The sequence below is a fragment of the Rhyacophila brunnea genome, unplaced genomic scaffold (genome assembly GCF_057557595.1).
Source record: "Rhyacophila brunnea isolate RB1 unplaced genomic scaffold, BYU_Rbru_1.0 scaffold_24, whole genome shotgun sequence".
Lineage (NCBI taxonomy): Eukaryota > Metazoa > Arthropoda > Insecta > Trichoptera > Rhyacophilidae > Rhyacophila > Rhyacophila brunnea.
In genome coordinates this window covers 12,219,649-12,232,372 of record NW_028232904.1, presented here as the reverse complement: position 1 = coordinate 12,232,372, position 12,724 = coordinate 12,219,649, and the positions used below count along the sequence as shown (strand labels likewise).

General features: G+C 40.1%; 1 protein-coding gene across 1 annotated transcript in view; it reads left to right on the top strand.

Moving 5' to 3' along the window:
• The window catches only part of LOC147069056 (NAD(P) transhydrogenase, mitochondrial-like), a 43,881-nt gene that overhangs the window by 19,792 nt on the left and 11,365 nt on the right, over nt 1-12,724 (top strand). Inside the window, 8 exon segments of the mRNA XM_085951716.1 lie at nt 358-438; nt 588-733; nt 1,365-1,453; nt 2,707-2,791; nt 3,323-3,436; nt 3,929-4,233; nt 10,757-10,974; nt 12,486-12,637. Of these exon segments, the coding sequence (XP_085807842.1) occupies nt 358-438; nt 588-733; nt 1,365-1,453; nt 2,707-2,791; nt 3,323-3,436; nt 3,929-4,233; nt 10,757-10,974; nt 12,486-12,637 (1,190 nt within the window).

The window sequence follows — 12,724 nt, the reverse complement described above, 5'->3', positions numbered from 1 at the left end:
GACAGGCACATGTGAGAGTCAAGACAGATATATGGATTATTTTTGAAGTAGAGACATGGATAGATTATGTAAAGTGACTGCACAGTTTGGATATATTATTAATTATTAAAAGTTACACAATTATAAGACAAAACAGTTTTATGTGATGGAAAATTATTCAATTATTACCATGAGTTTGCCAGAGTAACCGAGGTGATAATTAACCGTGACACAGCATAATATATTGCACTCGCGGTGGGTATACGGAGTAAAACTGCTGGTCTACTAATTTTCATACAAACTGTGAACAAGAATACTTTGGGTTTTTTCAACATATTCAGAATTATATAAATAATTTAATCATTTAATCTGTTTTAGGTATGGCAACTTTACTCGGTCTCGGAATGGTTTCACCCAACGCGGCATTCACAACAATGGCCACGACTTTCGCGCTCTCCGGTAAGTTATTCATCATTTACTATCATTAATCGATTGTCATATGTGGTTTTCTAAAAGTACCAGCTATTTATCAGTGTTTGTTTGAAAAATATAATTACTACTGGAAAGTATATTTTTCATAATCCAGTTTCCTAATCAATGTTTTACAGGTGTTGTCGGTTATCACACGGTGTGGGGAGTAGTGCCAGCGCTTCATTCGCCACTCATGTCCGTGACTAACGCCATCTCCGGAATAACAGCTGTTGGAGGTCTCCTGCTCATGGGCGGCGATTATCTTCCTTCCAATACTGTTCAGGTACGTTATGATAATTATAACATTACTAATGGATTCCTAATGCCCTAGATACCACTGGCAAAGACTCAATTCTACAGGATAATTCAATGTTTACCTCGATTTCAAAATAATTTGAATACACTTGAATTAAAAAAAGTAAATGGCCTCAACAGAGTGGACGTTGTATTAAGACTTTTTTTAACGAGCGATGGTTGTTTAATCCAACACACGATGGCCGCGCTGCTTAAACATCGTCCTATAGTGTCTTGGGTCCCAGGCTCGAATCCTGGGTCTGGCAAGTATACATATTGTTTTTTAATTTGTGTATGAATTAGAGTATGGACCTAATAGATTGAGTAAGTGGCTAACATTGATTTCTCATAAAAACAAGAATCTGTTAATACAACCTCCACTCTGCAGAGGGACAAACGATCTTCTTAGGATCAAACATGGTAAAGAAAAACATTAAGATTTAGTAATATTTTATGTATCTGTACAAATTTGATAGCTGGAAGATGATAACTTACCTTTGCCTGAATGTTCTGCGAATGAGCCATTTCTGATAAGGTCACATCGGCGCTTGGCACCATATGATACTCTTAGGATCGCACATGGTGATGTATGTGTGATTGATAAATGGTTTCAATTTCAGGGTTTGGCAGCAACAGCAGCTCTCATCTCATTCGTGAACGTTTTCGGTGGATTCCTCGTCACCCAGCGCATGTTGGACATGTTCAAAAGGTAATTAAAGATACCGTAATTCAAGTATTAAAACCTTGTACATAAACTAAGCATCACTAATATTACTTACTATCTCATATTTATACTACTGTCAATGATTCTAATATCATTCAACTCGGACCATTCAACTTGTTCAAACTTAACTCAGCTCTGCTCACCGAGTTGTTTCACTGCGGATCGAATTCTCCAGAGTTCTTTCCCTTTTATTTTTACACCATGTAACTGTAAATTGGGACATGACGAATAAACATCTCTGAAGATTAACATACATCGAGTCTTATTACTGACATACACCTTCCACTAGACCACGTGAAGGATCGGGGCCCGTTGGTAAGGATTTCTGTTGCTGAAAACATAGCAAGACAATGCAAACAACAAATAATGCAGCATACTGTTTTCATACATACTGTACTCTTCCATTACCGCAGACATTACGCACAGAGTCCAAATCGGATATTTGAGGAGTCTAATTCCAAAAAGCGATAAGTCCACATTTGGTCAAAATTGAGAAAAAATACGCACGTATTCTTTGTATAATTTTACACAATATGTATTCATCTATGAATTCCAAAACATGACAAATCCCTACCAAAAAAAATATTTTAAGTCTCGATTTATTACAAAAAGCGCTAAGTCCGTGTTTCATATTATTTAAAGCATGGTTGATTTCGCTCGTGCTAAGTCAACCAATAAGGGAACGTTATATAACATATTGGAAATGGCGTCTACCATGGTGTAGCATCCGGTAAACTCATGACAGTGTCACGGAAATATGTGCCTTATGCGGAATAAATTAAAAAGTTAGGTACAAGTAGCGCTACATCCAATTTTATTTTGCCTATATTTATTACATTTAAGAGTTTATCGGCTGAAACAAATTGCCATTTGGTTCTAATTTCGACATAGAATACAACGAAAAAAATAATCTCACGTGAAAACAAATAATTGAAGCTAGAAACATAAAAACGTTGTTTCCCGCAAATATCATATTGTGGACCTGTCGCTTTTTGTAATTAGACGCCTCGTTTAATTTATTAGATAACTTTACTTATGCCGAATGGCCTATCCGTTGTTTTGTGTTTCAAAAATAGTCAATATGGTACAATAAACCATAATTTGAGAAACTCCGTTATCAACAAATAATGCCTCATCCATACCACCGATTGGTATTTTTTTTAGACCGCTCCTATTTATTTATTAGAAGCACCGAGTAATGGAAATTTGTGTTATAATAAGTTTTGTTTTGTTTGTAGGCCTGGAGATCCCAAGGAATATGGCAGCTTGTATTCAATTCCTGCTGTGGCTTTTCTCGGAGGCTACCTTGCTACCACTATGCAGGTATGGGCATTATTATTTGCACCGAATCATTGTCATTCACTTTCAAAACACTATCGGCCAAATGCAGAGATGTAGCCGTTAATTCAGCCTAACTGTGCTGTACAACTGTATAGCTGTGTTAGTTGTGACGACCAGACATACCAGATGGAATATTGGGTTTGACTGAAAGTGCAGGAAACCATGACATTCCTATTAATATTGTCAGGCTCAATATTGCCTACTTTAACCTTATCACTGCCAGCCAATTTTTACAAGGCGGACACTTGTAGGCCAGCTATTTTCGGAATGATAAATATTTGTGAAAACTTACCAACACAACATGTTTATCGAGTTTGTCGTGAATATTTTCACACTAAAATGATAAATATTGTTTAGAAAATATACACAGAATGTTTATTCAGAAGTTATGACGTTTACAAGAACCCGCGAGTTAATTCGTTCGTGGTCTGACGTGACATATATGCTTTGGCGAGTTAATTCGTCCGTGCCACGGAAAACGAGTGTTTATAATGGTTTATTGATTGGTTCCAGGGTTACCCGGAGGTTCATCAGATGGCTTACCTGGCTTCCTCGCTGTGCTGCGTGGGTGCTTTAGCCGGACTGGCATCCCAAGGAACTGCCCGTAAAGGAAACTACCTTGGCATGGTTAGAAACTATTTTTTTTTCACTTGGCCTATTGGCCATAATTTTTAAGCACTGCATTTGTTATTTTTTTATGATATATTATTTTACAAAATTTGTAAACATTCACTTGTTGCTTATTGTCATATTGTAGAGGTATTCAAATTGTGCACCTCGGTGTCCCGGAGATTAATTTCCAGTGGTGCCGCAAGACATTCAAAAAAATAATCCCATGCAATCGTTGATAGATTCACATGCTTTGATAGGTGTTTTTTGTGATGTCACTTTACTCCCTTTTTTTGCCATATGACAAATCATTGGTCGACAACGCTACCCAATTTAATGGTCTTTTTAATTATCACTTCCATCTAACATGTGTCAAATCATAAGACAAGGTTCGATAGAGACAAGCCGATACGACAGAAGTTATGTAAAAACTGTCGGCGGTAGCTAATAGACAATATACAAATTAGCACCATAGCTAAGGAAGAACACATTTTATTTTAAAAATTTTAGATTGGTGTATCTGGTGGAATAGCCGCTACGTTGGGCGCTTTGGCCCCGTCAATGGAGGTCCTCTGCCAAATGGGCGGCACCGCAGCCATCGGTGGCGGTCTGGGTGCCCTCATTGCCAAGCGCATTGAGATCACAGATCTGCCGCAGTTGGTTGCTGGGTTCCACAGCCTGGTAGGCATGGCGGCCATGCTCACTTGCCTGGCCACTTACATGCACGACTTCCCCGCCATGGCAGCAGATCCCGCCGCAAACGCCATCAAGACAGCGCTGTTTCTCGGAACTTACATCGGAGGAGTCACATTCAGGTACAAATCTTTTGAAATAATGTTTAATTCTCGCAAACATTGAATCTTTTTGATGTATATTCATTAATCACAATGGATAAAGCTGATAAACAAATGGTATCCTCAATTCTGGTGTAATAAATAGTATTAAAAATATAAACGATTTTAACTATAATAAGAATTTTAGTATCGGAACACTTCATCGCATTTCTGGAAGCTGAAGATGAAGTTAACTGCACATTTCTTACTTACTAAAGCTGGCTCTACAGACCAAAGATCTCGATCCTGTGCTCTCTCCAGTTGGTCACACCCAGCCTTTCTGTGTCCTTCTTGACGTTATCCACCCATCTCCTCCGGAGGCTGCCCAGGGACTGAGAGCTCTAGATCCATTGCATCTAACAGCGTAACTAGTTCATCTGAGTCTTCACCATGGCCCCCACATCTTGAAGCGGACCCTCAGACTAGGATCTTTGGCAGGCCCCCTACCTACTGCTAAGGTCAAAAGCAGTGTGACGCACTACATTAATGTTTTTCAAATTGTGTTTTAGGTCAAATTAAGGGTACTTACACAGTGTATTATTAGCGATTTTTAATACATCTACTTTAATTATGGAGTTGTAGAGTATTGACGCACAATAATCAAAAAGTATATTGCACAATCATGTACATAATTCGCAGGTGACTTTTTTTACTATTAAAGCTAATTTGTGATGTGTGTTTATCTCACTTATCTGGTCAACCCGCCACGGCGGGCCCCCTACCCCTTGTGGGGGCCATGGTCTTTGCACCAAGGCATTGACTATATTGGGTTGAAATCTAGCCTTCTTATCTCTCTGTTAGGCTCACCCATACAGAACGACTTGGACGTGAACAGACTCTTAATGAAGAACGCTGCATTTCCACTCTTCAGTCCGCTGGAATGTTCAAGTTTCATCTCGTTCTTTTGGCAGATGCCAGTTTCAATTACTTAAAAACAGTGGTGCTTTCGAGAGTTTAGTTACCCTCCAAAATTTTTCCCGAGTGTATCCTCCCTTGATATTCTTTTTTTTGGTTCTCAAAACCTCATTGCCTGCATGGCAATAAGCCGATTAATGAGCAGGCCTTTACGTGAAATGTAAAACCTATATGATATTTTTTTTTTTTTTTTGTGATTTTACCGAGGCTTTGACTGCGACTCGCTGTCATATCGCCTCTTCTCTTCTAGAAGGGGATCCGTCGATCAGGTCCTCACTCCTATTCTGTTAAATAACTTTACAATTTTGCCTAGCTCTTCCGTCTTACCCACCGCCAGGACACCCTTCAATTCGTCGACATTCTCATAGATATCTGCAATTCGCAGCTGTACTCTGTGAACTTCATATTTGGGGCATTGCAGTGCTATATGTACAATGTCCTCTAAAACATGACATTCATCGCAGAGCTGCGATTCGCTTCTTCCCATGAGGACATCAAATCTTTTGCCCATGGTGTGCCCTGTTCTTAGCCTCAGTATTAACTTAAGCTCATTCCTCGTCAAAGAAGACTCTACAAACCAGGGCACCTCTCGTGGTGTTGGTAGAATCGACTTACTCCATTTCCCCTTTTCTAATGATGCCCTATGGTGAAAATCTATCCACATACTATGGCACATTTTCTTTATAGCCTCATTCCAGTCCAGGTTTTCTGGTATCCACTGATATGGTACCCCTGAATGGCCGGCTACCTTTGCCAGCTCATCTGCCCTTTCATTTCCCTCAATGCCCATGTGCGATGGGATCCATTGAAGGCATAGATCTCCTCCTCTATTTCTCTTGGCGTCGATCTGGTCAAGGATGTGGTATGCTATGGTTTTACTGTTATGTGAGCGAGTTGCTGCGGCAAGATGTTGTAAAGCGCTTTTGGAGTCTGTTAAAATGACAGCGGATTGCGCCGAGAAATCATCGCTTAAGTGTATTTAATTGCTTCGTTTATCGCGATGAGTTCCGCCGTCATTATTGGTATTGCTGGGTTTAGCTTCCAGCTCTTGTTTATACCTACTTCTGGTATCACAAGAGCTGCTCCTGCTCTATTCTGATCTTTGGATCCATCTGTATAAAGGTGGCTCCATCCTGCATACCTCTCTGTCAGCATTTTTTCGACACGCTCTCTTCCTTTATCGGATACTATGCTCCGTTTTGGTTTCTCTATTCCTTTGACCTCTAGTTGGATAACAGAGCTGAGGTCATAGGTACCAACTGGCCTCCTCAGCGAATACATACCTAGGCATTTTGTATTTAATACCTCCCAACTTTCTGTGGCTTTTAGGATTCCTACCAGTAGAGGGAGCTTTCTTTTCTCATAGTATGTATTGCTTTCAACAAGCTCGTATAGGAGTTTCACCTTTGCCAATATGGGGTTATCTATTATAGATTTCCACTTCATCCATGTCTTGGTAGCCAGTGCCCATCTCCTGACATTCAGTGGAGGTACGCTGAGTTCCGCTTGGAGCACGTGAATGGGTGTTGTCCTGATAAATCCTCCACATATTCTTAATGCTTTGGACTGGATGCGGTCTAGCCTCACCGAATTAGTTTCGGCAGCGGAGTGGTAAAACATGCTCCCGTAATCTAATCGGCTTCTAATGAGTGCCGTGTATAACCTTCTCATATGAATGGGGTGTACGCCCCACCCACCTCCCGCCAGTACTTTGAGTATGTTCAGAGGTTATGTCAGGCTATTCGCGCAATGACTAATATGATGCTTCCACGTTAGTCTATAGTCCAGGTTCATACCTAAAAATTTATAAGTGTCTACTCTTTCTATTATAGTGCCGTCGATTTTTAAGTTAAGCTGGTTTTGTCTCTTGCCTCTGGCAAAAAGAACCACCTTAGTTTTGCTGGGAGCTACTTTGAGGCCTCGCGTTTCCAATAATAATTTCATTTCGTCAAGACTCTTCTGCATTAACCTTTGACATTCATCTACTCTTTTTCCCGAACAAAAAAGTGCGAAATCATCTGCATATTGTACAATGTTGACCCTCGTCATTAACTTTAATATGTCAGTTGTAAGAATGTTGAATAGTAATGGGGATAAGGGGTCTCCTTGCGGAAGGCCTCTTGAGCATACCGTACTCTTCTTTTCATTATTAATGCACATGGTGATTTTTCTTTCATTTAAATACTGCTTAAGATATTTAGTGATCTTCCCACCGATTCCCCATTCATTCAACACCCTTGACACTTCTTTCACATGCACATTATTATACGCATCCTGGATGTCCAGGAATGTTGTCAGGGTTACTTCGTTTTTGACCTGTGCTGCATTGATGTCTAGTACTAGGTTGCCTATGTTCTCCAGAGTCGACTTTTGCCTTCTGAATCCCGTAGTATTGTGATGAAATAGTTGTTTTTTCTCTGCAAACCATTCGATTCTTCTTGCAATCATCTGGTTGAACGTTTTGCACATGCATGATATGAGTGCAATTGGTCTGACTGACGACACTAGGGTAGGGTCTCGCCCTGGTTTTAAGATTGGGATAATCATCGTTTCCTTCCATTGCCTAGGGACTTTGCCGGTTTCCATGATTAAGTTGAATATCTCCACTAGTTTATTTTTTCCGATCTCTGGCAGCTGAGCGATCATGGAATATGAAACTTCGTCCATGCCGGGGGCAGTGTCTTTATTTTTGGTTACTGATCTTAGTTCCGCCACTGTAAGAATTTCATTCATTGTATCATTAGGATTATATGTTTCCTGTTCTGCGATTTCTTCCTTCGTTTCGTCACTTTTACTTGCTAGTTGTTGAAGGAGGAGTGACGCCATGCTTTCATCCAGTTGATTTTTGAATTTGTTTCCCGATTTGCCCTTCATCCAACTCATTTTTCTCCACATTTCTGAGTAGGAAGTTTCCGAGTTGACGGAGTCACAAAATGTTTTCCAACTTTCTCTTTTGGCTTTTAGGATTACTTTTCGAGTCGTGGCTTGCTGATTTTTTTGAAGCGAGTATAGGCAAGCCTTCTCTCAGCGATTGCCTTTGATACTTCGGAGTTCCACCATGGTTTTGGTCTAAAGTTTGGGTGACTGCATACTTTGAGTCTCGGAATGCTTGAATTTTCCCCATTATTCAATATTGCCTCCAATTTATCATACTCTACTTGTGCATCTCTGGTAGGTTCTGTAAGTCTGTCTATGTCATTTGAGACTATTTCTCGATATTGTTCCCAGTTTGCTTTAGGGTAATTTCTTCTTGGGATGATTTCTGTTTGGCATTGATTTTCCACAAACTCGATGATAATGGGTAAGTGGTCACTGCCCATCGTATCGGAGTCTATTTTCCAATCGGTTTCCAGTACCAGCTCGTTGGAGATAAATGTTATATCCGGTGCCGCTCCTCTCTGATTTGGAGGGGCGACCCTGGTACTTTGTCCATTGTTAATCGCTACTAAGTCAGAGTCAAGGCATACGTCAGCGACATCCTCTCCTCTTGCGTCTCGAAGTATATGATCCCACATTGGGTGGTGTGCATTGAAATCCCCACCCATAATTGATCCCTCTCCCATTTGATCGAAGAGCCTGCTCCATGCGTTTTTCCGAATGGTAACATTGGGTTTACAATATATTGCTGTCACTGTTTTTAGTTTTTGTGTCCCTCTGATTTCGACTTGACATGCCTCCAGTTTAGTTGGAAGGCCTTGTAGGGTCTTTTCTTTAGACGCCAGTGTTTTATGCACCAGAATAGCTATTCCTCCGTAACCATCCCCTCTGTCTTTTCTATACATCGTGTAATCATTGAATTTCAGATAGTCTAATTCAGACCTCAGCCAAGTCTCTGAGATTAATGCTATTGAAATTTTTTGTCTTATTAAGTAGAGCTCTATAATTATCATCCTTTTTTTGCTTCATACTTCTGGCATTCCATTGTAAAATCCTAATTTGTTTTTTACTATCCATTTTGCTCCAGAACCTCTCCTAGAATTTCCTTTAAGTGTCCTTCTTTGAATTGTTTGCATACCCAGTCCACTGCTTTAATTATTAGTTGTTTAATGATCTGCTGCCAGTCTCCCCCTTTCAGCAAGACTTTCATAATTTCTCCCATCGCGTTAACCTCTGTCTTCCCCTTTGAATTTTTCTTATTTTTTGTAGGCTTTACGCTACTACCTGTAGCTATTATTGTTGAGCCTGAAGCTTCTACCACCGCTTCTTCTTTCTTTTTGATTTCCTTAGTTTTTTGAATTGTTTCGCTTTCATCTCTTCCTACGATTTTTTTTTGTTTTAATATGTCAGCATAGCTATTATTTAACATATTTTTTTTTGCTTCCTTGAAAGGTATGTTCATTTTTTTCATTGCTTCTTTGCAATTCTTTTCCTCTTGCCACTTTGGGCATTTTTGGCTGTTTGCCGCGTGGTTACCTTTGCAATTGATGCACGTAATTTCCTCATTTTTTTCGCAGGTTTTGTGGTTTTCACCACACTTAGGGCACGTTTCTACTGTACGTCCGCAATTGTTCGCGATATGCCCATATCGCCAGCATTTGTAGCATTGCATAACCCTGAATACATACGGTTCTACAGCAAAAGAGACTCCATATATGTAAATTGTTCTCGGCAATATTTTCTCCCCAAATTTAATACTGACTGACGAGGTCTTTGTCAGCTCTCCTGTATCACCTTTTCTTGTCAACCTCTTAAGGTTGATTACTTTTGCATCACTTTTGATTTCCATTTGCAGTTCTTGGAGGTCCATATCAATATCGACTTTTCTTATTACTCCATAAGAGCAGGAGTCATTCTCTTTGGTCACAAAACCGAGATCTTTGAGTTCTCCAGCTTGTTTCACTTTATCTGCTTCTTTTTCGTCTTCTACTTGGATGTACGTCTTTAAATTTTTATTGTAAATTTTCTGTACTTTTACTCCTGCCTTATGCAGCATCTGCGCTATTTTTAACTTTAATGGAATTTTACTTCCCGTCGCTATCATGACGATGTTTTGGTTTCCCTTTGGAGTGACCCCAGAGTCTCTTCTGGGTTTTTTTCCAGAGGTCACCGTCTGCCATTCTTCTTCTTTTTCTCCAACCACTTCCTCTTCATCATCGTTTCTTTTCTTCTTCGTTTTTTTGGTTTCATTCACTTCCATTGTGGTGTTTTCCATTTTATTGTTTTTGCCGTTCACGCGGTCTTGGAATTCGCGCAACAGTGTGAACAAAAAACAGTGTGGACAACCCCTCGCTTCACAGCGTTTGACGCACTCCCCGCACAAAGTGCACTATCCGTGCAACAATAAATATTTTTCACTTTTTCTCAAGCACTGGCACTGATTGTCAAAATCACATGGGACCACACATGTTGAGTTTATTGTCAAATTCATTTACAAACAATATTATTTTTGTTGTATCCCGTATTTATAACCGTTCGCGAGTAACCAGGCGAATAGCGACACGAATACGCAAGCGAAGTTGTACAACCTCACTCCACCGCTGTTGGCTTCCGACTGCTATATGATATTAGGCAACATCTATATCATATCGCAATGGTTTAGAAATATTAAATTATCTGGTATATCAACTGACTATGTGTTTTTACATTCCAGTGGATCCCTGGTGGCATACGGCAAACTCCAAGGAGTGCTCTCGTCAGCACCCCTCCTTCTGCCTGGCCGCCATCTTTTGAACGCTGGCCTGCTGGCAAGCAGTGGTGGTTGCGCCGTGGCTCTATTGGCCATGCCAGAAGTGCCTGGATTACCGCTGTTGGGGGCTACTGCAGCACTCAGTTCCATCATGGGAGTGACACTGACAGCTGCTATCGGAGGTAAAAAATAAACATAAACAAAAATAATAGTTTTAAGCTGCGAATTTTTCAATATGCAAACATACATAATTTTAAATTGATATGGACACGATTTACATGGTTTCCTGTGGATTGATTCTCGATGCGTTATATGTGCAAGAATCGTACACATAGATAGAAATTATGGGAACTGAAATACCTAACGGGTAAGGAGTAGCACGCAACCGATCTCGAGTGCGGAAGAATACGAGATGAACTTAAACACGTGTCAAGAATACGTAATACGTCGGATACTGACAACTGCTCTCGGGTTATGCGTTGACGCTCATTTAATATTGATGTATTACACACACTAGTGCACGTCCATAATGCATGGTTCATTTTCGAAGGACACTCACATTCAAAACCCTGCATCAAAATGTAGTGTATTGAATATAGCCTATCAGAATTCTATTTATTGACTGTTCCAGCTGGACCAGCCTACTAGTTCCAGACTGGACCAGCCAACCCACAATAATATTGATTCGCCTTTGGTGATTAGGTCGGAGCTAACTTCTGGTGGTTTTATAACTAGGAGTTAGCTTAAATTTAGATTTAGATTAAGATTTAGTTGTATTTTATGTATCTCTATAAATTTTCTATAAGATTGTAAACATATCTTCACCTGAATGTTCTGCCAGTGAGCCATTTCCGAAAAGGTCACACCGACACTCGGCACCAGAAAGGGATGACAGTTAGATAGCATTGTCACTTGCTGTTACCTGAGAATTATTGCAGGTAACACAGTTGGGAACTCGCCCCTCGCCGGGCAGGTTGTATGATTTTAATTCTCTAATCTATAGAATAGAATTACAGTCATTACTAACACAGAAATAGAGAGATCTCGGATGTAATGAGGAAACATTCGTTGACATTTTAGTTTATGATTTTCTCCATACATTTATTCACTTTTATAACGAGCTACTTTTCGGGTATACCGAGCAAAACTGTTAATGTGTCGATCGTTTAAAAACAACATTTTCGACCCTAAGCAATAAAATCCGACCGGGCAGTTATCTAGATCGATGCGGCCGGGATCGGATTACGTTTATGACACTAGTTAAGTGTCTAAATACCTGAATAGTGTTTTTGCCGACAACGTTGAAAAAGTATCCCCGCATATGGTTGAAATTGCATGTAAAAAATCCAAGCTGAAGTCAGTAGGTACCTACCAGCGTTCATTACAATAAACAACTTCTTTTGTAGTTTATGAATGTCATGCTTGTTTCGGGGAAAAATTCTAATTGTGTATTTTTGTTTGAATTGCGACTTTTTGTGTTATGTGACCGCTCATTTAAAAATACCTATTCTCTGATATAACGAGTAATGCTTATAACGAGCAAATTCAGTCGGTCCCATCTTCCTCGTAATAACCAAGTTCGACTGTATCATTGTAAACTGCACGCTGTTGTATTCCATACAAATTTTTTGACCAAAATGGGATTTACGAGTTATACAAGATAGACCGACAAGGTGTATTATTATTGTTACAGGTGCCGATATGCCAGTGGTAATCACCGTATTGAACAGTTACTCTGGATGGGCGCTGTGTGCGGAGGGCTTCATGCTTGACAACTCGCTCATGACGGTGGTCGGTGCCCTCATTGGATCCTCAGGAGCTATCCTCTCCTACATCATGTGCAAGGTAAGGAGACAACACAAACATAGACCCTCCAAATCAATCCGTCCCGCACCACACAGGATGTAAAGTATCACCAGCTGTTTATGCTTT